Raw genomic sequence first — 22,974 nt, forward strand, 5'->3', positions numbered from 1 at the left:
AAAATAATAATAATAATAATAATAATAATAATAATAATAATAATAATAATAATAATAATAATAATGTTGAGCCAATAGAAAGCTTTGGCGTGTTTGTTGTTTTGTCTTTTCATTTTATTTACGGTACAGTGCATGTGTTTTGAGGTCGCATTGTGGCGTTCGTTACGGTACCGAGCTCGTGGGTGACGTCACCGCGGATCCACTCACGCCCACTCAGAGAGAGAGAGAGAGAGAGAGAGAGAGAGAGAGAGAGAGAGAGAGAGAGAGAGAGAGAAAGAGAGAGAGAGAGTATTTACGCTGCCTGTCTTGCACACCAAACGTCATCCTTGTCAGGTCTTGTGCAGCGCAGGAACAAACTAAACTAACTCAACTAAACTGCCGTCAAAGTTGCATTTTTGTCTTGTCGGACGCGTTTTCTTCGGCTCGAGGACATCCTTCAGTCGTGAAGTTGCTGGAATCGAGGTGAGTGATGCACTCAAGCACTCACAAACAAACCGATGCCGTGAACGCCCCACAGATAATTCCCGTCGTTAGCAAAGTTAGTTGTTTTGTTTGTTTGTTTGTTTTTATCACAAGCTAGGTGTCAAATTGAAAATGTCCTCATTTAAAGTCGATACTTGCGTGTTTGTGAGGGGAAAAAAGAGTGAAATTGGGTTGCTGTCGAGGCTGTCACCTGTTGGTTTCGCTTTCAAACTTATTAGTTGCCCTGAAGTCTACTTATTTCCATACTCTGTACTTTCCATTACGGATTGTGTTTTCCTGGGGCGTTCATTTTCCTGGGAGGAAGGGGCAAACAACCAAGCGAGGGGACGCCGGCCAACAGCAGAAAGAGGTGTGTGTGTGTGTGTGTGTGTGTGTGTGTGTGTGTGTGTGTGTGTGCGCGCGCGCGCGCGTGCACTCTGTGTCATCCAATTACCTCTCCACACAAGTCTCAGCCAATCTGTGTGTGTGTATGAGGGACGAGCTTTCATTCAGAGACTTGAAAAGGTTTTCTCTCAACACAGACCTCTCATTCTGAGTTAATGAAGTGCTGGAAGATGAGCTTCTGTGGGCGCTTAAAAGCTGCAGGATGTTGCCAGTATCTCTCAGCAGGTCATTATCGGATGAGTGTGTGTGTGTGTGTGTGTGTGTGTGTGTGTGTGTGTGTGTGTGTGTGTGTGTGTCTGGAGGGAAAGCCCATGTTCAGGCCTGTTGTTGGTTGAAACAAAAAAAAAACATCAGCTGATGTGGTGGGTATGGGGTGTGTGCGGGTTGTTGGTGTTTGTCTGGTTGTAAAAGAAATTTCCCAGGTTTCCAGTGAAGTATAGAGACGGGGTTATCATGACACAGTTTCGGTCAGGATGTGGCTGGCTTATAAGGTTACGGTCTCCCTCCCTCCTCAGTTCTGCACACAGATTTTCACAGAAACGCGTCTCTGTGTCTGAACTTCATCAGTCTGCTTCTGCTCCGCACAGACCAGTTTTCACAGAACAGTTCCGAACACCCTCGTGTATATCACTGCATGTTTTAGCTTGTTCTCAGAGGCTGACAAGAATAATGTGTGGCCTGTCATACAAATCTAAGGTTTCACTGATATTTCCCTTTCAGGCGCTCGGTGGACCCGAGTGTGAACGCTCCAAACAAATGAGCTTAAAATGGTTTTTGTAGCAGTATTCCTTGTCGCACAAATAGTGTCTCAAATGTAGACGGTGTGACGTGATAATCAAAAATGCCCGACTCAACTCAAGTGGAGTTTGGTACCAGAAACTGTTTTCAACCAGTTCATGATATACAATATGTATGAATACCACATTAAAAAAGGCCATATTATTTGTTGAGCTGTGTACAACAAAACAAGAGAAAAACCACACCTCCCGTCTGTGAACGGCTCCAGATTGCAGAAGAATCTGATGTGAGTCCGGGTGTTTATTCCTCCAGACCTTCTGGAGACCTGATTTCACTGCCAGTAGCTCAAATGCACTGCAGCCAAAAGATATCCAGTGCTTATACTGATGAGCACAACACTGTAACTGTATACATGATGTACTGTATACAGATGTCAGTCAAACTGCAGCCTTGCCAATTAATCTCTAAAAGGAGGCCGCAGAAAGTTTTGTTTTGTTCTCTGAAATGATCCTAGAGCTGTTTCACCTACGTCCACATTCAGGCTGAACTTTTTCTGGTCATGATCAGCGCCCACTTTTCCTTTTTGAGCCTTGCTTTGTGGAAGAAAAATGTACATCAACAGAAGTCTGCATACTGTGTTCAGTCTTTTTGTAGATTATGAAGTATGTAGTGTGGAATTGGGACAAATTTGCATTTTTGGCAACTGAGGACAGTGTTGCAGACCAAAAGCTGCCCTGCATTAAAACAACGCAGGGGGCCGCGATGGTGGGGGCTTGTTGTTGAAGTTGCCAGCGAGATAATGAAAACCCTGGAAGTCCAATTTGAGTAACACAATCATGTGTGTGAAGGTCTACCAGAGGCCGAAACAGATTTTGATAATCACAGGCGCTATTTGATTACTCGGGAAAGGTGTCGTGGTGGAAAGTTGGCTGCTCAGAGACATTTTCACTCATATCTTTACAGTGTTTTTGTGCCGGCAGTCTGAATGTCATTGTCTTCTCCTCCCCATCTGAACTGAAAGAGTAGTGAATTTGAGAGGTATCTCTAAAAATTCACCGCTGCCTGATTCATTGACGACATTTTGGTGAAGCGCTGGTATTTCATCCTGACCAGTCAAGAATCATGTTACGCATTTTCTCATGTTGCTGTGTAAGAAGTTTTGTGAGAAAATGCGTCTGAATTCAGGATCCTCATACCATAGCATGATAATATCTGGCCTGCATGACACAGCAGCAGCTTTTGGTGAGCCGTTGGCGTCGTTGCAAAGCTGAAGGCACACAATCTGCAAAGCGCCTGTCGCACACAGTAGCACAGAGTCGACAAACTCTCTCTTAAGTGCTTGCTTTCAGAATGTCCACGGTGCTGGTAACTGCGCTCTTATGACACTTTGAAAGCTCACTATGATTTTTATGGCTGCGCCTTTTACAGCTGTGAAGAGATGGTGCTTGTTGTGAAGGCCTTCCATGTTGTTGTGCAATATGATCTGCTGTAATAGTCCCCCGTGAGCGCTGGGGCAATAAAGCAATGATAATGAGAGAGGGATAGAGAGAGGTGGGGGTGGATGAGAGATATTAGATGGAGGGGTACTGAACTGGAAAAGAATTTCAAGCATAAACAAGTGGGCAGGAAGGCAAAGAGGTCTAATAACACAGGAGAAGAGAAAGGGAAGAAAGGTGAGCAGAGGACAATGGGTCACTTGTTTTAATTGAAAATGCACTGCATGGCCAGAAGTTTGTGGACACCCGAGCATCATTACAATAAGTTATTTTATCGCGTTTTATATAAGGTTTTTGTAAAAAGACTAGTGATACTAATAGCATCATGGTCACATTTATTGCTAGATTGTAAGACCTTCAACCTAGAAGAAACTTACTTGTTTACCGCTGGATACATTTTCAGCTTCCACCAGATTTCTGAACCTTGCTGCAGGGATTTCTCATGGAATTCTTCCACAGGACCCAGCTTTGTGCATAATGGGCTGTCAAGTCTTAACAGGAAGAAGTCTACCCTTAACTGCTGCCATAAAGCTGGACACACACTAGAATGTCAAAATGATTGTATGTTGTAGCAATTAGATTTAGTGTCCATAGTGTTTTTATTTGACCTATAAAGGTGTTTTTTTTTTTTTTATATTTAGCTGCAGAATTGGTCATCTGTAGATTAGGTCAGCTTTGGACAGAACTGTTTTCCCCTGTTTCCACTCTCTATGCTGAGCTACACTCGGTGAAGTGAGAGCAGGATCAGTATTACCAGCTAAGTCTCAAAGCACATTTTCCAAGATGTTAAACTGTTCCATTTAGAGTTGTTCCGATTCCGATACCAGTATCAGCAATGGCCAGAAGAAGCCAATTTCGTCCGAGTCAGATGGAGCTGGCGACACGTCAGCTATTTGGAAATCTCTAACTGCTGTTAATGCTGCTACCAAGAAATGTGAAGCCTGTACTTAGTTTTGCGTCAAAAATGATCCAAATGGTTTCCAGTGAATTTTTATGTGAATTAATAGAATTGACCGGGGCACATCACTGTTGATGGCCAAGCTTGCGTGTTTGTACAGAAGGGGAAACAACTCGAGAGTGAAAGAGATTAAATGGCAGTTTGGAGAGAGAGATGACACATGAAAATAAAAACAGATAAAAACAGTTAATAATGGAGGGAATTCTGATGTTTTTGTTGTGTGCATGTGTGCATGTGTGGGTTTGTTGTGTGTGCATGTGTGTTTATTACCTGTCGTTTGCCTCAGGGGCAAATTCCACTCAGTGAAATATGGCTGGAATGGCTTGAGGAGACTTTTCCGTGCTTATCTCCACATCACTCAAGGTCATACTTTCAGATACATGTTCGTGAAGGAATCTTAACAAGCGAGGTCGCACTTTGCTAAACCAGTACTGTGGAGTGATAATCGTCAAACCTTGCACATACACATACAAACTGATTTGGCCATTTTTGTCTACTATAATATACTGTTTTATCTGTTTCTCTTTATCTCTCATGCTAGTTAAGGAAACTGTATTTCTACATTTATGTACAGAAAATCTGTGAAATGCAAGAAGCCGGAAATACTGATGTCCAGAGCGTGCACTCAGGGGAGGAAAGGAGTAAAGGAAAAGAGTGGATCGAACAGAAACTGATCAACAAAAGAAGTAAAACCACACTAAAGTTAGGACTGGCATGCCCCTTGTTTTTGGATGCAAGGGGCATATTACATGCCAATTTCATGTTCTAATCTAATGTGATCGAAGTTCTCTAATTTCAGGGCTTTCCTCTTTTTCTCATGTTTATGCCGTCAGTGACAAGTTGTCTGGATTCATATCTGTAGAAATTGTGACAAATATTATTTGGCCAGAATGATTTAAACCAAATGTTTCCTCTTTTGAAATCTATGTTAATTCTAGGATTGCTTAAAACCCCTGCACAACAGCGTTTCTGTCATTACTAAAGACTTGTATGCAAAAATATATATGTAACAGAATAAGAGTTAAGGCTACTAGCTGAGCCTTTAGTTGGATTCTTGTTTTTGTGTTTACTTTATGTTGAACTTTGAACTCTCTGAAACAGCTGCTATGTGGTTTTTTGCCATTTGAGGTTTCGTATTACACTCTAGGAAACATTTTTTCTCCGCACAGCAGTGTGTAAACATATCTACATGTAGTAAAATAGAGTTGAACCAGGTGAGGGTACTGCACAAGACAGGGCAGGACACACACGAGATCAGGTTTCACTGTTGTTAATGTGGTTTGTGGGGGGGATCGCTGTTTATGGTTGCCATACTGCTTTTCTCTCTGCAGCAGGTACAGTATAGAATCTGCAACCTGCCCATGAGGATACTTTTATTGAGTTGCACTATAATGCACTCATGTAAAGGCACTCTTGTATGGTGACCTCACACTATCTGCCCTGTTGACTGCCCAGTATAAACCATGGCAGTGACCACTTTCTCAAACGCGGCTCAGAAGGGTTTTTCAGTGTGTGTAAGGTTAATGTGCCGCTTGCCGCTGTAAGCTAGAAATGTTTCACAAGCCAGACTCTTTCAGACACTCAAAGGAGCACACGCATCACATTTGTGTCTCCTCTGTCACTTTGCAACAGATTTTAACTAATCGTAGGGTTATGAGGGTAAGAATATTGAAACCACCAGGGTCAAAGTGCTGAAAATCCCAAGTTTATTATTAACAGTGTAAAATGTGTAAAGTCACATTTGTGTCTATGATCACATTTCATCAACATTTCCCATTGTAAGGATTTTCAACAATGCGTTTTGATGCACGTGTTTCTAAATTGTTAGAGGGGCAGTTGCTGGTTGAATTTCTGCTTGTGTCTGGGTCCTGTGCTTACTTACTACCATGACTTCCATCCGCACAGTGAGAATGGAATAGGTCAGCCTGACCATGCTTCACATGAGTCCATGTAGGGAAAAAGGAATCATTTCACAACCCATCAGTGCTGAGGGAAAGGAGGGGTTTTTTGAGGAGATATTTTGAAATTCTGTAAAGCCAGTTTTGAAAGTGACCCATGGACACCTCAGCTTTTTTCAATTATCTGTGTTGTAACTCCTCTGAACTTAAGAAAATAGTACTTATCTGCCCATTCGTGGTCCAGTTAGTAACAATTAGTATCATTTTGGCTAACACAGTACCAACTAGAATAGTGGAGCCATTGTCTTCTTTGACTTGTCAGCTGGATCCATCGCCTGCTGTGAAGCCCTGCTGTTGATGCTGCTGAAACAAGTGCACCATTGATTTTCAGATGAAGGGATCATATCTCTCTTTCTCTCTATCCTTGTTGTTATGTGGCCTTTTTCCAATACAACAGTATGCTTGGAATACAAAGAAGTAGTAAAATCGCTTTTGTCTCGTTTGTGTCTCCGCTGCCTCACGGGCTCAAGCAGATAGCTAACAGCTAGCCTTACCTACTGTATATAAACAGATTTTTCCGGCTATGGCAGGGGTGCCCAAACTTTTTTACCGTGGAGGGCCAAAACTGAAAACCAATAGTGGTGGTGGCCAAAAGCTAACACCCTTTTGAAATGCAATGTATTGTTAATATGCAATAGAGTTCTAGGATCCCGAGTTCACCTTATTGACTGACTCCCAGTGCGGTCTTCCTGCCACACTAGGATTTTGAAAAATAATAATTAGGGATCCTGAATTTTGAATGAGCATTTTTACCTGATTTAACTGATTTAAGTTTCTTTTCCCCGCTAAAAATATCTGGCTACAAAATTGTTTTAAACATAAAATGTGTCAAGGATAGATTTGGTATCATGGTTATCTGGCCAGGGTGGTCGGCTAGTTTGCTCTGTTATTTACTGATCACATAGTTTGTTCTTAGCCCACATTTGAATGCTGTTTTTGCAATTTGTATTTGTAAAAGTCTGAATCTATACAGAACAGGGGGTGTTATGGGCCACTCAAGGTCACAGAGAACAGAGGAGGTGTGGATGCAGTGGCAAAAACAAGAATGTTTTACGTATTGAAGCAAAATGGGTACAAGCGCAAGAAAAACAGACACTTGACAGTCTCTGAATATCATTCATATGATCAACTTTTTTTGCGAGCTCCATCACAGAGGTGGAGCAGCAGGCAATTGTGGAAAGTCACAACTAAACTCCCACAGTGGTGGTGTCCACCTGCCCGGCCCACATGGAATACCTGACAGCCTGGACTGCTCTATGTGCTTACTCTGAGTAGCATGAAGGGAATTCATCACACTATAGTACATTTGAATATCATCCTCAGTTTTTCCCTATTGGTTAGAATCAGTCACCAAAATTTGTTGCGAGTTGCTTTTATAAATGAAGTCATTGGATGACGAATGATTCCCAAATCCTACTCTACTCAAACTCATTTATCCAATATAAGCAACAGCTTAAATTTAGTTCAAGGTTTAGTACAAAATTAAGTTATTTATCAAAACATATTTGGCAACGATTGTGGCTCATCAACTTTGCCAGAAAAGACTATGAAATATCATAAAAATACCAAAATACACTGGAGGTTTACTGGATCCCAACAAACCAAATGTGGGACAAAGGCTGTGTTTGTGTGGGACAGTATGAGACACGTAAGCAATGCTGAGAAGTAGTCTAAAATTTTGATTTAATTGACTTACAAAAATAAACATTTCTGCGTGTGCTGGATGCTCTTAACTGCTGCAATTGCCAGTTTTAGGTTCCATCATATTCTGCCTAAATTCTGTTGGGAGTGGTGTAGGCAGCAAAGAAGTTGACAGGTTAACCTGTAATTCTACCCACATCTGCAGTAAACCAAAACATATCCCCCTGATGACAGCCTTCCCTGTAGTTCGTCACAGCCATTGGATGAAAGAGTGTAAAAGGTGTCAGCTGCTTTTCCTTGAAAGATACATTTCAAGAAAGCAATTCCACATTGTTTGTAAGATTTCTGCCTCAATTCTCTCAGTTCTGGTAAACTGAAATAGCAGGTGCTGGAGATGCGAGTGGTAATGGGAACATGTCTTCACTGAACAATTCATTTCAACACTTCACAGCAAATTCACTGCATCTGAACTTGAGATGGCAGTGCATGTGGGCCAGGAGATGCTGCTCTCTCGTAATTGTCAGGCTCAGTGGTCTAATTGCAGGCATAATACTTTGCCTCAGAGTGTCCTCTTTGTTTGATACAGCATGCTCACTGGTCTAATGGCTCTGTAACAGCTCGCCACAGCCTCCGTTTCACCATCTAATGCTGCATTAATCTGGTAAGATATCATTTCACATCCTAACAGTTTCTTAAATTTCACAAACAGAAGTACATTGAAAAAATAGAGCCTTTGGTTTCTAGAGAGGTTTTAATTTGTGTAATTTTGTTGTTATGTATATTAGGGGAAATTAAACATAAGACCATTTTTTTCTCAATCAGCTTGAATAGCTTTACCTTGTGGTTGTTTTTTTTTTTTTTTTTCGTATGTGGGATTTCTACATGGTTGAATTTTGCAGGTTTCAGTTGGAAAAATATGATGCTCCGGTATGGATTTTGTACTTTAACCGTAATGTGATGACAATCATGAGGCAGTTTGCATTTGTTTTCAGGACACTGATCAAACCACACCCATACAGTCCTGGAAAGGCAGATTAGCTGAGTGTATGAGAGTCAAGTTTCTAGATAATACCAATGGGTGTCTTTTTCATTCATACTTCTCTATAACATTTATTCATATTATCTCCACCAATCATACACATTGAAGTATGTTAACATGCAGCTTCCCCTGGAGCTAGAGAAGGCTTTGTACTGCCTTTTCAAAATGTTTTCTTCTGAAATATTATATTATTATTATTATTAATAATAAATATATAAATATAAATATAAATATAAATATAAATATAAATATATATAATATATATATATATATATATATATATATATATATATATATATATATATATATATATATATATATATATATAAATATAAATATAAATATAAATATAAATATAAATATATATAATATATATATAATTTTTTTTTTTTCCTTTTTCAAATTTGCAGTAGTTTTGCCTAAGATCGGTTATAAATTGGTGGAATTACCCTTTAAGGGTTTGAAGTTCTTTATGATACCAGGGTTTTTTAAGTCTATAAAATCCCCTTTACAGCCGATATTACTTCTGAGGCATGTTATGTTGAAAGTTTTCACAATGCTTTTGGGGACGTAAACAGGAAGTATCATTTTGCCATGGAGTCAGTAAGTTAAGCTGCGGTCTGCAGCTCCTGTTTTTGTTTACATTTTGGCTGCTCAGTGCTCAGTTAGCTATTAGCAATTTACCCATGAATGTGCAGAGAATTGTGACCGGATTTATTTGATAAATTAGTTATCACACTGACATAATGTCTTTTAGATTTGACTGAATTCTGACTCAGAGGAAGTTTTTTTTTTTTTTTTTTTTTTAATTGTTTTATGCAAAGTGGGACGACTGTGTGCTAATGGTAGTAAAGTAGCTTAATTGCCACTATGAGTTGTGTGTCATAGATGCTGCTGTTGCTCCAACTGTTGACTGTGCTGATAAGTGGGCCAAATCAACAGCCCAAACTACAATAACATATTCAAATTGTTTTTAGAACGACAGAATGCAGTGAGAGGATGTCTCATAGTCTTATATAACAGACTGATTCTGAAAGCTCCCATGATTTTAACGTTTCTGACTCACAAGAATCTGAAAGGTGATTCAATCAGATGAAAATTCTAAGAAAAGAAAGGAGGCTCCAAAACATGATAAGTGACAAACCCCACAGCTGAAGCGTTTCCCTTTTCTGGCAATTGCACTGGAGGAAACTCGGCTGCTTCCTTCTTCCTGCTGTTTCAGGAAGAGGTGGCCATCGGATTCGGGTGTAAACACCCTGAGGAGAGGGAGGAACTGTCAGAACGAGGAAAACAGAGAATGTGAGAGAAGTTGACTTCATTGTATCAAATATCAGTTCATCCTTGTACTACAGTTAAGATAGGGAAGGATGCAATGTTTGTAACAATCCAGATTGAAATATCATTGACTGACTGGGAAAATATATGGACTAACATAGGTGGCATTATTTATACGGACGGACATAATCGAATTATATAAAGCAGAATATAGACATTAAGTTCTAAGATACTCCACCACACAAACTGGGTCGAAGAATTGAATTGAGTAGAGACAAAAAGCTGCTTGTTGCACAAAGAGACTCAAAGAGGTGTGCTGAAGTGCTTGTTTTGTGTGCGCCGATATTAATTAGTCTGCATTTTTTTTTCATTCAAGTTGACTGAATGCAGTTTAATTTCCATGAACTTGAAGGTTAGAAACAAAAGATGAGATAAATATGGTTTGATCAAAGACGATGATCTGAGTTTTAGAAGAAGCGCCGCTAATTAATAAATCATCTGTTCATGAGTCATCTCTTTGGATTTTTCTTTTTAATGGCATGACTCATCCTCATCCATGAACTCAGTCCCAGTCCAAATACACCGATTGCCCCTGCCCCTCTGTTTAACACATTCATGTCTCGGAGAAGGGTGTCCCAGTTTTTGTGCATAAAAGAGGTAGGGAGAGGAGTTGGGGTTACATGGCCCTCAAAATGTCTTTTCAATGTATTATGGTCCATTTTTTTTTATAACAATAGTATAAACAATCCCTAATAGTTTAATGATCTCTCAGTAGCTAACTAGGCAGCTCGCTTCTTTTAGATATTTACTGCTGATTTGTGATTGACAGTCCTGCCTTTTGACATATTTCAATGTTGCGTTCCCCCCACACACTTTTGGGCGCCACTAGTGGTCAGTTAATGAAGGTTTTCTATCTCCAAATTGCAAATGGCACAAGAGAAATCACCTCAGTTGAAGACAGCATATGGAATATGGATGTCTGGTTGCGTCTGTTTTAAATGAATGCCACCAATGACTTTTATCAGGGGTAGATGATTATCAGTCCTGGCTGATTGTCGTGGCTGATATTCAGCACCTTCCACTTAATGGTATCAGTGTTTTTTCTGTCAAAGAGATAAGACAATTTTTTGAAATGCTAAACGAAGATGATCAGCGATAAACATTATACCTGGTTCGCCTCTGCTTACAGCCTCATTGCTAGTGTGCTAGTACACTGTTATCTGAACAGGCATGAGGATCACAGCACAGATCAGCGTATGATGTAATCTGGTGACGCATCTCGCAACACATCCCATTCACAGCAGGCAAGACATCCAGTCAATCAATACTGCAATTGATTTAAGTTTTGAAAGCATTTGATCAAAGTTGTCTGGTACGGTACATGCAAATATACATGACACTAGAGTTTCTCGTGTAAGGAGTGTCTGCTGGTGTGAATCACATTTCCCCCCTCATGAATTTGTGCATGATTGAAATTTGAATTGAAGATACTGCATTGACGTATATCGTGGGTGAGTCATCAAATTGTAGGATCAGGGCCATCTCTTGTCACACACGCGCATATCACATTTGGTCCTAGGCACGCATACACAGGACCATAGACGCCACCGCCCACCCACACTGACTTCCAAGCGCACAAAGACTTCAATATAATAGGCCGTCTCTGTGTAAGGTTACAAGGCTTTCTGCCTTCGTAACGGCCATGTCTAAAGCAGCTCCTCTCTTTTTCTGTGTCCTCAATAAGCCGCCTGCAGCTGTTAAACACCCCCGCCCACTTCATGCTTTTCACCTGCTTAACAAAGGAGCCATCACCATGACTGGATGACCTAGCTAGAAAAGATGCTTTCGCCATTTTCTGACATATTGTAGAACAAACGCATGATCGATCAGAGATAGATGAGATCAGTTAAAAACATGTGATGGGTAATTGCTGATGCTGTGTCGTGAGCTGACCAGGTAGGGTTAGGGAATCGAGCTATTTGTGCCCGTATGTGCATTTCTCCAGTTTTGGCACTTATTTACTTCACTCACTTTATCAGTGGCGATATGTTGTGGTTTCTTTCTTGTGACTGATGTACTAATTGTAAGTCGCTCTGGACAGAAGCAAAATGCTTAATGCCCTAAATGTGAATTTGAGAGCTGACAGTAATACTCAATATATAGATATTCTGAGGGGCTTTTTGTGCCTTTAACCCAGATGATAGAGAGTGAACAGGAAATGAGGGAGCGATCCAACAAAGGTCAAAGTTAAGTCCACTAAAAGTGCTTGTCTTTGCCATCGACAGAATGAGGTTGTATGTCTGACAACATACAGAAACTACTACGGAGATGGACCTTTTTGTATATAAGTTCCTTTTGTAACCAGAAACACAAGTCTCAGTAAAGGAGAAGTATTTGAGGGGCTTTTGATGTCGTGATCACAGATGGTAGGGAGTGAACAGAAAATGCAGAGCAGCAGTCTCTCTTAATGCATTTTATTTAAACTGTTGCCAAATGTCTTTATTTTAGTCGACTGTAGAAGGATTTCACGTTCCCTCATGTTCAGTAAGCATGGAAGCATTGTGTGTCATGAAATGCCAACCCCTTCACAGAAAAACCATAGTCATGTGATTTCGCCGCAAATCTTGGCCAGATTTAACAACATTAACATTTCTGGCACTTGGTAGATCCAGAACTCTACAAGAACCTTCACCAAGCTGCGACATTTGGCTCCACAGAAACGTCCGTTTGCGTAACAGCTTTTTCTAACAGTATAAATGTCATGAAGTGGGGAAAGGCTGACCAGTGAAGATTTGTATGATTGTGACTGTATAACATACACATACACCTCTTTTTATAAGTGCAAAACGCATGCAAACTTAATGCGACTTTTAAGGGTGATTAATACTACAATAGTAAATCCAACAGCTAGTTGTCAATGTACAACATTGACAAGTCAAGCAAGCAAGGCAGTGCTTCTTTCAAATGCAAAAGAAGACACTGCAGGGATGAGGTGTAAAACAGAGCAGAAAAAGATTACTGCATAACCAAATAATGACATCAGACAACACGAAACTTGTCAAAAATAGATTGAAATATCAACAGGAAAACAGAGGAGACATGACTGAATGCTGTGCTGGTGCTAAGCCAATGTGCTATATACAACATTCTCATCATTTGCTTCAACCTGCAGGGGGAACAAAAAGATTAAGATTACTATAAGTCAAGATGAACAAAAATGAAATGAAAATTTGGGGGAAAAGTGACACAAAGGCTAAAAGGCAGCGTCTACAAAAAAACCTACTAAACATCATGTGACTCTGTTTCTTGATATTTACCTTCTGGATACGTTTTGGTTTGTTGAAAACCACAGAGCTATACATCACATCACATATCACTCTCAGTGTGTGAAGTCTGTTTGAGGAAGGAGAGACTGTTATGAAGGAGATGATCACTCTCTGTTTTACACTCTGTAGCCCTGGGCTAACAGTTGACCCGGTGCAGATTGTAAACCCTCTTGTGGCAATGTGATTTGTGATTGTGGGCCATGCAAATAACACTGACTTGACTTGACAGCATATATCAAAGTAAAAAAGTTATCAGTTATCACACACACACACATGGAAGGCAAATGTTAACCCAGGGTTAACCTAAGCCCAGAGCTATACAATTCACACTGCATTCTGTTGGAGCACGCTGTAAATGTGAATATTCTTGAATGCCGAGTCACTCGGTTGATTTTTAGCTGATAACCCCGCAAACTCAGGGCTAACCCTGCTCTGAAGCAGTCAGAAAACCAGGTTAACCATTGTTAGTAGCATTAGTGGATAACCACATATAACACAGTATTACGCTCATACAAACACCAAAGCAACATGTCTACAGATAGAACTCAGACAATACTGTGTGTAAGACAGATTTAATGAGATGCACACAAATAAGACAGAAGTCCTCAGTGTATCCTACATCTCTCACCGCTGCAAGGCAGCCATTTTGGATTTTGAGCTTGTGCATTGTGAGGCGTGTCCAAAATCCAACTTCAGAGTTCCAGTATTAATTTTATGTTTCACCCAGCCTCCTAACTTTTCTGGATCAGGGTTGTATGTAGCTGCCGTTGTGAATGGCGTGATAAGATTTTATATTTGAGTGTACCTTTTTGAGTGCTTGCTTTGTTCAGTATGATTTTTTTTGCTTTTTGTAGGTGACATGCTTTGACATATAATGATAACCATGTTGACTTTGACTTCTAATTACTGATTGGTTTATCCAATAGGAAAAAAAAAAACAATGGCCTGTATACTATCGATCCTTACAGCCTTCTTTATTAAAAAACGTGTGAAAAAAGATAACCATATCTTACCGTTGTCAAGGCTGATGCTGCTGCTTTGGTCTGTTCTAAAAGTGAAACAGTGAAGAAAAAAAAACATGTTACTTTAAATGCACAATAGTCTGTATTAAAAAAAACCAAACATTTGGAAATGTCAAAAATATTTGGTACGAGATTGATTTGACGACACTTCCTGCACCTTCTCAACATAAACCAGATGAACAAGGTGACGAGTACAATGAAGATCAACAAGCTCAAACTGATGATGACGCTCATTAGGTAAATTGAATCACTGCAGCATAAATATTTTTAAAAAAGACACCATGCAAAGTAATTAAGATGAACAAGTTTAAACTGCAGACTCTGTTCATAATCCTTATTACTAAATGCAACTACAAAACATCTTATCAAACCCAGGTATTATATAAACAATACACATAGAGATTTCTTTACAACTTTTGTTCAATTTGACCACTAAATGGAGCACAGTTCTCTTCATACTGTACATTTGCTGTTCACCTTGAACTGTGGTAGTTTCTTTGTCTGCAACCCCAGAGTTGGGATTCCCAGGCTCAGGAGTGATGCTTAAGAGTGTTGTTGCTGCAACAGGGGCTTTAATCCAAAACAAAACAACGATAAGTGAAATAAAACATTTTTTTTCTATGTAAAATCACATAATTTACCAAATGGCTGCACCTGAAATATATTCATAAACTGATATTTCACACTTTTTTAATTGCCGTACTTACCATCGATAGGTTTGTCAATAACAGTTACATGCACTGACATCTGGAAATCTCCTTGGCTACACAAATACCAGCCGCTGCTCTCTTTTTTCCAGTCCACTCACAGTCACAGTGAATACACTGGTATCAGTGGTCGCTCTATTGACCTTTTATTGATCGAGAAGACCCCATCACACAGGAGCCGCCCAGCCCACACCACTTAATTTCTCCAGGGTAACGATTGTAACACTTGATGGTTATTTCTCCTCCAACAAATCCTTTAAGCTCCTGATGATCCATATAAAGAGAGGGTGTATCTTGGGGGGGAAAGGATTAAGCAGAAAAATGTGGGTAGCCTAATAATCAGTCTCCAGAGCAAACAATCAACCCTCCTCAGTGAAGTTGAGACAGGATTTGAATAACGATGTCTAAAGGGCTGTAACCTCCGGTGACTAACAGGTGAAAATCCTTTCCATGATCTACCCTGCTATTAATTTCCACAGCACACCAGGAACCAGTGTCCAGATAAGTCAGATCGTTTATAGTCACAGTGAAGATTCTTTTTTTTTTTTCATCAGAGACTGAAAATTTTCCTGAACTTGGTACATTTATTTTAGCTGCACATGAGCAGGAATTCCAAGACGTCCCCTTACATAAGTATTTCACATTGTTTATGTAGTTCCGGCCATAGAGACATGGGATAGAGACTGAACCTCCAGCCTTCACTGACACTTTGCTGACTGTAGTTATGCTGTGAATTCCTGCAACAACAACAAATACATCATTTACTACAGTTATAGCAAACAGTATTCTTCTTTTATATTACCTGCCCACTGAAAATCTTTATTGTTTTGGAGTAGACATAATTCTCTCTGCTGTCACTCATCCCACTCATCTGAATCACATTTAGATATAAAAAAAAATTCAGGTATATTTAATTACCCATGCTTTGTTCATCTGACATGACTATAGGACTAATCATCTGTAAAAATAAAGCGACCCCTGTGACTGACCTGCAAGTCCTGTGACGATGAAAAGAACTCTGAGATGAACAGCCATGGCGCCAAGAGAGCACAGGGTGTGGCAAATGAACATGCAATGCCTGTGCATTGTCTTATTATCTACTTCCTGGTTTACCAAACAAGCAATAGCAACTGTTAAATTTCTTCCTTCCTCCTCCTTTTAAGGCATTTAATTTGGTTTCTATGGCAAAGCACAGTCATAGAGCTCCATTTTGTATTGGCCACCGGACTATTTGTACATAGTAAGCAAGTAAAGCTGTGTGAAACCTGAGTTACAAAGCACTTAATGAACACATTAATGACATATATATTTTTTAAATCTGTAAATCTAAAAATACTTCTGATTATGGGTAAGTATTTCAATTTCATCTTTTATTTGCCTGAAGACAGATGACACTCAAAAACAAGCTGAATTATTTTCATTTATTTGATGCAATAATTGAATGTGCCAGCAATGGATTATGACAAATATTATAAAACAACCCTGGATCAAATATCAGATCCACTGGATGCTATTGATAAACAGTGAGATGATCAGATATACCGTTAGTGGGCAAATTGCAAAGGATCTCGTTAAGTGAATGAAAAATGAACTTCTCCCTTAATCATCATACTGTAGCCTTAGATGGTAAGATGTCAACCATTTTAGCCACAATACCACTTCCCTGCTTCTGGTTCACATTTTAACATTGTTCTTGCACCATCAGACACTTTGAAGGTGTTGCACGTATGTGTCAAAGCCACACTGACAACTTTCCTTCATCACACCTTTTATTTGTCTCAACATGGCACCAAGGTGCATTTCCTGAGTTCTTGACTTTTAAGCATGTGCTAGCGTGGAAAAATAGTGTACAGGCAAATAGTTAAACTGTATGTTTGTAGATTTGTACAAAATAACACCAGTGTCCGAGAGTCACTAATATTGATGCAGACTGCAGGTGAATTGATTTATTCGGAATGACGGAGACACAAAGCCTACATCAGAAAGTTGGTACGTCGGTCATTTTTTTTTAACGATTGTGCTGTAGATCACACTAACGTCTGCTGGTTCAGTCTAATGAGAGAAAACAAGAAAAGACAGAAAGAAGAATGCTGAATCAATATGGACAAACAACAATTTGATAGGCTTGTAAACTGATCATTGAGATGCTGATATGAGTTCAGACATGCAGTACCATTTGTTGCACAGTGTCCCTCCTGACAATGGTACTGTACATCACACTCTCCTCAGGTGTGCAGTCCTGCTGGATGAGGACAAACAAAGTAACATTCGGGCAAATACGTCAGAAACTGTTTAATGTTTTAAACCAAAATGTTCTTTCTCATGTGGTTTACCTTCTTCTGGGCTGCCACGTCCTTGTTATGAACAATGGTGGAGTAGTGCATGTCAGGATCACTCCCAGTTTGTAAGCACTATAATGAGTGGATTTGAAAGTGGACATTAAACTCATTATGTAATAGTTTATGTAACAATGTTTTCTTGTCTAACAGCACAATCATTTACAGTAGTTAATTTTAATACAGCTGGTCTATCACTGGCAGGTCTGCCATTCAACCCTTCCAAACCTCTCAAATGCAAGTAAATATATTTACAGGCCCGATTCCAGGAACGTTGTGAGGCAGTATAGGACAGCTGTTAACACACCTAGTACTTATATTGCACTGGGTCACACCTCTCAAGCAGCATGCAGTTGAGGCTGCCTGGGAATGACCGTGCGTGCGAAGAACTGCTGTTTACTTTATTTGCTGTATGATCAGTCCAAATTTGGACATTGTGAAATGTTTTGTTATTCTCCAAGCAAAGAGGAAATATGCCAGTGATTACAGTCACCTTATATTAATAACCAAACATAATAATGGGGAACTACATGGCTTTATCTTACCGCGGGGATGTCAGACCCCCCAGGTTTGCTCTTACCTAAAACACATATGATTATATGAATTATTTTAGAATAACAGATAATTCACTGTTGAAGACATTTGTTAAAGCAGAGCTTTCAACAGACTTACGACGTCTTATCATCCACCATCCCAGAAAGGCAGCAGGAATGAGCAACAGCAGTACGACGAGGGTGGTGATCAGAGTGGAACTATAAGTCAATTAGTCATTAGTCATTAGTATCATTTACAAGACAAAAACGTATTAAATACAGATACATTTAACATAGAGTTGGACTCTATCCCTGCAGCCCAACAATCTGACTGATGAGCAAGTAAAAAAAAATGGATTTCCGAATATGTGCATTAGTGTTAGAAAATTGCATAAAAGATAAAGCTTAGTTGTGCTGTATTGTGCTGTGCTGTGCTGAGGCACAGAGGGTTGAGACAGAATATGTTGCAGAATACAGTTTGATTCACATATGAACCTAGTACCAAAGTGAAATAGAATAAAGAGTACACACCTCCTGTGTTCATCTTCGCCTGAGTCATTTGTGGTGGAGTCTGTGGCCTGAGCTGTGAGTGGCTCTGCACTGGTAAGCAGGGAGGAGTGCTGAATACTGGTTGGAAGTGCACCTGTAGATAAATTAAACCTTAACCCTCACTGCAAATTTTTGTCAAGGTATTTTTATGCTCTATATTGCTGAATTATTATACTGTAATTCACACATTTCCAAGGTTTGACGATCATATGCTGCACTTAAAGACTTTCTTTTTTTTATAATAGGTTTCTAATCTATGACAAAAGAAAATGTTTTGTATCTTACTTGATACACTGGGGCTCATTGTAGTTGCTGTTGTAGTGGCTGAGGTTGATTCATGAACAATTACATTCACTGGGATCTGCAATTGTCCATCAGTGCAAAAATACCAGCCGCTGCTCTCTGTCCTCAGGTCACTCATGGTCACATTGAAAACTTGTGGGAGACTTGCATTGATGGTCACTGTCGCTCCACTAATTGATCCAGTCTGACGTGTCACGCACCTGGGGTTACCCAGCCTGCACCACCCTGTTACTTTTTGACTTTTATAGTAACAAACGACAGTCACACTTCCTCCTTCGAATGCCTCAACTTCCTGCTTGTCCACGTATAGAATTGGCTCATCTTGGAAAAACAAAGAGCACCATAGAAATCAAGCATGGTCAGACTGTATTACCTGCGACATTTTAAGGGAATATGGATTTTACCTTTGGTGACTGACAGCTGAATTTTTTTTTTTATATCACTAAATCTTCTATCCACAGCACACCACCAGTTACCATCGTTCTCCTGCGTCACATCATTAATAGTCACAGTGAAAACTGTTTGGTTTGTGTCATCGGCGATTGAAAACTTTCCTGAATTTTGTGGCCTGTTTGTTCTGACTTTAATGGAGCAGAACAACCACGGCATTCCGCTACACAAGTATTTTTCATGGTCTGTATAGTTCGGCTCATAGAGACATGGAATAGAGATGGAGCCTCCAACCTTGACTGACACTTTACTTATGTCAGTACTGCCACACTGAATTCCTGACAAAACAACAGCAGACAATTAATTCATAGTGTTGCCTTCAAATTATATATATATATATTGTGTGTGTGTATATATCCCTTATACATCAGCTACAGGTTAATCGATCACATAAGTATACAACACATCTGTTACATAACTGAATTTGTGAGACATTATTAATAATTAATATTGATGGCTCGTTATTACATCAGGACTATCAATATTCTGTTAATTATAAGCCTCATTATCATTTATGCATAGTTTTCTTAATAAGACTTAAGCTGACTTACCCACAAGTCCAGCGAGTATTACATGAGGAATAAATGGAGAAATCATGCCTGCATCAGGGTTGACTTTAAATGAGTACTATTCCGGAACACAGCTGGTACTTTGTAGTGGGTCGCTTCCTCATATCAAACACCCTATTTAGGTGTACTGCCATAAACCTACTGATAATGTCTCGCTTTTGAACAACGGATTGCCTGTTTTGCCACGTTATCAGCCGTACATCACATGTTTTTGCGTTTTATGTACTTCCTTTACTTACATGTACCTTACATTGACCTAACATCATAAAGACCTATCACTGTTGGCTAATGTTCCGCTAATATTTGAGAACATCAAGATAAAGCTGAAAATGGACTGCAAATAAATGAAAAAAGAAACTTTGAGTTTGCTCTTGTGCAACACATCAACATGTATTTCTAATATTGTTTGTAGTTTACAGCATTGTACATTCTCCCTTACATCAAAATGAAAAAAAAAAAAGTGCTAAATCTCTTTTGCACTGAGGTCAAAATCTTCAGTACTTCTTATCATTTTTTTAATAAGAAATATGGCACCACACAAATAAATGAAATAAAAATGCAAAGTGAGACTCAAACCAGCAAGTCACCGAAATTTTAAATAGCCGCGAAGCATATCAGATTTTGGCTGTGGACTCACGAGAGACCGACTTAAAAAGGATTGGTAAAAATCAAAGTAGTAGCAGCTGAGAGATCCCATCTGTAAATCCCACGTATGGGTCAAGCCCAGGAAGTGCTGGATTCTACATTTCTTATGATGCCACATAGACACATCTAAGCTTCATTAAACTTAACTTTGGTAAATGTCTTGTTTTTTCAAACACCACACCCCAAGTTTGTAACAAGGCGGTCGGTTTAAAAAAAAAAAATTGTAGTCTGAAAGCCCAAAACGATGGGGTTACCGGCTGACCATACTTTGAACAATAAATATAACTATCAAAATTCTTAGACGAAGACACTCTGTTATGAGAGTTCTTGTCTCTTAGAGACAATTTTTATTCATACTTTCCTGTAACTCAACATCATTTATCTCGGCAATTGTCAACGAGGACATCAGTAAAGACAAAGCCAACTTTAGAGACCCCGCTTGGTGCCATAGACTGTTTGGCAACATGTCTCAGGTAAAATGATTAAGTTGCAGCCTAATATGACATTAAATAGGAGTTTAATATGTTGTGAATGTGACATCCAGTAAATTCAGATGGATTGTCATTGGCTGCCAGTGTTTCTTCTCAAATCACTCTGAAAGGAACCCCAATGATGTCATCCACCACCTCTGCTATTGTGGATATCTCAGAGTGTTCAGTGTTAGGTGAATAAAACATTCTTCTTCCTCTTCTTCTTTCAAAACAGAAATACTAGTACTTTAAAGTACTACTTGTCATGGCCAAGTGCATTTGTAAGAGGAATCCTTAAGGTAAAATGATTTTGTCTTGTGTTAGCTGGAGACGATTGGTGCCCACAGTGAAGGTTTTCCCCTCCATTATAAACTCTCCCAACATGTAATTACAGGAGTGCTGTCTCACTCTCTGAAATCTGTATTAGTTCCTATTGAGTTATCTCTTTCTATATGTTGCCTTTATTTCGTCTCATCCTTTTTGAAATTACCTCCTGTCTGAACAAGGAACTGAGTTAACGTGTGAGAGATTTAATGAAACAGGAAAAGGATGGAGGATTAATGTTCTTCTGCTCCTTCCATTGAGTCATTGTCTATGTGTTGTATATGCTTTCATTTTTAAATGACTTAAGACTTTGTTGGTGTAACCTCATGTTTGCTTGCCTGCACCCTAAATGTTGCCATAAACGGTTTCTGTGAATTGGTGTGTACTGATATGTCTAAATCAAATGTATCACTCTCAAATCAAACAGATAATAACAAGGGTTAAATATCTGTAAAGAGGAGTGAAAGAACCTTGTTTTTGAGCTGCATCATTGACTACATTTTAGTACAGTTATGCTGTTAAACTGTTGAACTGAGCAACCTCTGCCATTCAAGCCTTGCTGAATTGTTTGATGTACCACAGTCTGCCCAACAGCTCTCTGTGGTTTTGCCAACTTGACAGTGGGAATGAATGTGTTATAAGTTTGCTTCAAGTAGACTGATAGCACTGTGAGGTAAAATGTATGGCTGCAGCTGGCTGCATGTTAGCTGAGCTTAGCATAAAGAATGAAAGTAGGTGGGAATAAGTAGCCTGGTTCAGTCCAGAGGAAGTTACTGCCCCTGACCAAGATATAGTCACATGATTTCCTGTCATACTGCAACCTCTTAGACTTTGTTTTTGACGGATCAAATCACAGAGATATAACATCGGATATAAATGCTGGTAGGGGGACAAATCAGGTTAGCTGATTCCCGTTTCCTGTCTTTAAGTTAAGCTAATAAACTTCATATTTTCTTAACAGACATGAGAGTTGTACCAGTAACCACTTCTGTAACTGCTTCATGCTGCCCAAATCTCTGTGTTAAGGACAAGAAATCTACATGTTATAAATGGGTAGCAGGTTGGTCACTCAAACCATCACATCACTGTTCTATAAAACCATAATACAAAGCACCAACACATACATTACAATTACAGAGATGTCAAGGACTAACTCTGTGCAAATTGTATTCCTCCTATGTGAATGCGGCTTTGGATGAATGTATTAAATCTTGTGGAGAATGCCAGAATGAAACTCTAAACCAGTGAAGTCTGCATTGATTCCTGACCTGTGTGGCCATACAGCATAATGGCCTCATCACATGGGTAGTGTTTGTCTCTGCAAAGCTGTGTGTGTGTTGGCCTGAGAGCTAATGCATGTAAGTCTATATGCAGGTGTGTGTGTGTGTGTGTGTGTGTGTGTGTGTGTGTGTGTGTGTGTGTGTGTGTGTGTGTGTGTGTGTGTGTGTGTGTGTGTGTGTGTGTGTGTGTGTGTGTGTGTGTGTGTGTGTGTGTGTGCACCACTGGGCTGGTATTTGCTGTATCAGCAGGGTCTCTGGGTGGCGTGTTGTTTGGGGAGAACTATCATGGAAATTTCCATAGGACACTGGTTTAGTCCAGTGCTGCACGTGAGAGAGAGAACGATGGAATGCACGTATATTGTCTGTGAGTGTGTTTGTGTGAGTGTTAGTGCCGAGCTATACTTGGTGCAGACTTGTTTGTACATGGCTCTATAAGCCACCCTACATGTTGTTGTAGGTCCAGTTTGATAAGCAACAGCATTTCTCAC

The 22,974-nt window shown here is 39.6% G+C and overlaps 3 protein-coding genes across 6 annotated transcripts in view; 1 reads left to right on the forward strand and 2 right to left on the reverse strand.

Moving 5' to 3' along the window:
- The first annotated feature begins 267 nt into the window (after positions 1-267).
- carhsp1 (calcium regulated heat stable protein 1) overlaps positions 268-22,974 on the forward strand; it is a 31,323-nt gene continuing 8,616 nt past the window's right edge. Inside the window, exon 1 of the mRNA XM_037089118.1 lies at positions 268-462. The gene's annotated coding sequence lies outside the window, so the exon portion shown is untranslated. The remainder of the gene's footprint in view (positions 463-22,974) is intronic.
- On the reverse strand, positions 12,431-15,825 carry LOC119013762 (the record flags this gene model as incomplete). Its single annotated transcript, XM_037088616.1, has 6 exons — positions 12,431-13,138; positions 13,290-13,365; positions 14,312-14,346; positions 14,798-14,890; positions 15,028-15,123; positions 15,399-15,825. Coding segments are annotated over 5 exons (678 nt in total), but the record flags the coding sequence as incomplete, so codon positions are not given.
- On the reverse strand, positions 15,688-19,855 carry LOC119014163 (CMRF35-like molecule 1). 4 transcript variants are annotated; one of them, XM_037089115.1, is made up of 9 exons: positions 19,750-19,855; positions 19,153-19,476; positions 18,731-19,069; positions 18,428-18,539; positions 18,036-18,115; positions 17,909-17,943; positions 17,361-17,438; positions 17,201-17,266; positions 15,688-17,079 (listed from the first exon to the last, which is right to left on the reverse strand). In XM_037089115.1, the coding sequence occupies exons 1-9, from the start codon at positions 19,793-19,795 to the stop codon at positions 17,026-17,028; spliced, it is 1,134 nt and encodes a 377-aa protein (XP_036945010.1). In that variant the 5' UTR covers positions 19,796-19,855; the 3' UTR covers positions 15,688-17,025. The 4 variants fall into 4 exon arrangements, with proteins under 4 accessions (XP_036945010.1, XP_036945009.1, XP_036945012.1 ...); XM_037089114.1 differs by having other exon boundaries at positions 17,201-17,269; XM_037089117.1 differs by having other exon boundaries at positions 17,201-17,269; positions 18,731-19,476.

This window comes from Acanthopagrus latus, chromosome 23 (genome assembly GCF_904848185.1).
Source record: "Acanthopagrus latus isolate v.2019 chromosome 23, fAcaLat1.1, whole genome shotgun sequence".
Classification (NCBI taxonomy): Eukaryota; Metazoa; Chordata; class Actinopteri; order Spariformes; family Sparidae; genus Acanthopagrus; species Acanthopagrus latus.

What these genes read in the sequence shown, in the direction of transcription:
- LOC119014163 (XM_037089114.1), bottom strand. Translation starts at nt 19,795, where the DNA reads ATGATTTCTCCATTTATTCCTCATGTAATACTCGCTGGACTTGTGG. An exon ending in GGGGGTCTGACATCCCCGCG is followed by an intron (nt 17,439 to 17,908) that starts GTAAGATAAAGC and finishes CACTCATTATAG; the next exon opens with TGCTTACAAACTGGGAGTGA. An exon ending in GGGACACTGTGCAACAAATG is followed by an intron (nt 17,080 to 17,200) that starts GTACTGCATGTC and finishes TTCTCTCATTAG; the next exon opens with ACTGAACCAGCAGACGTTAG.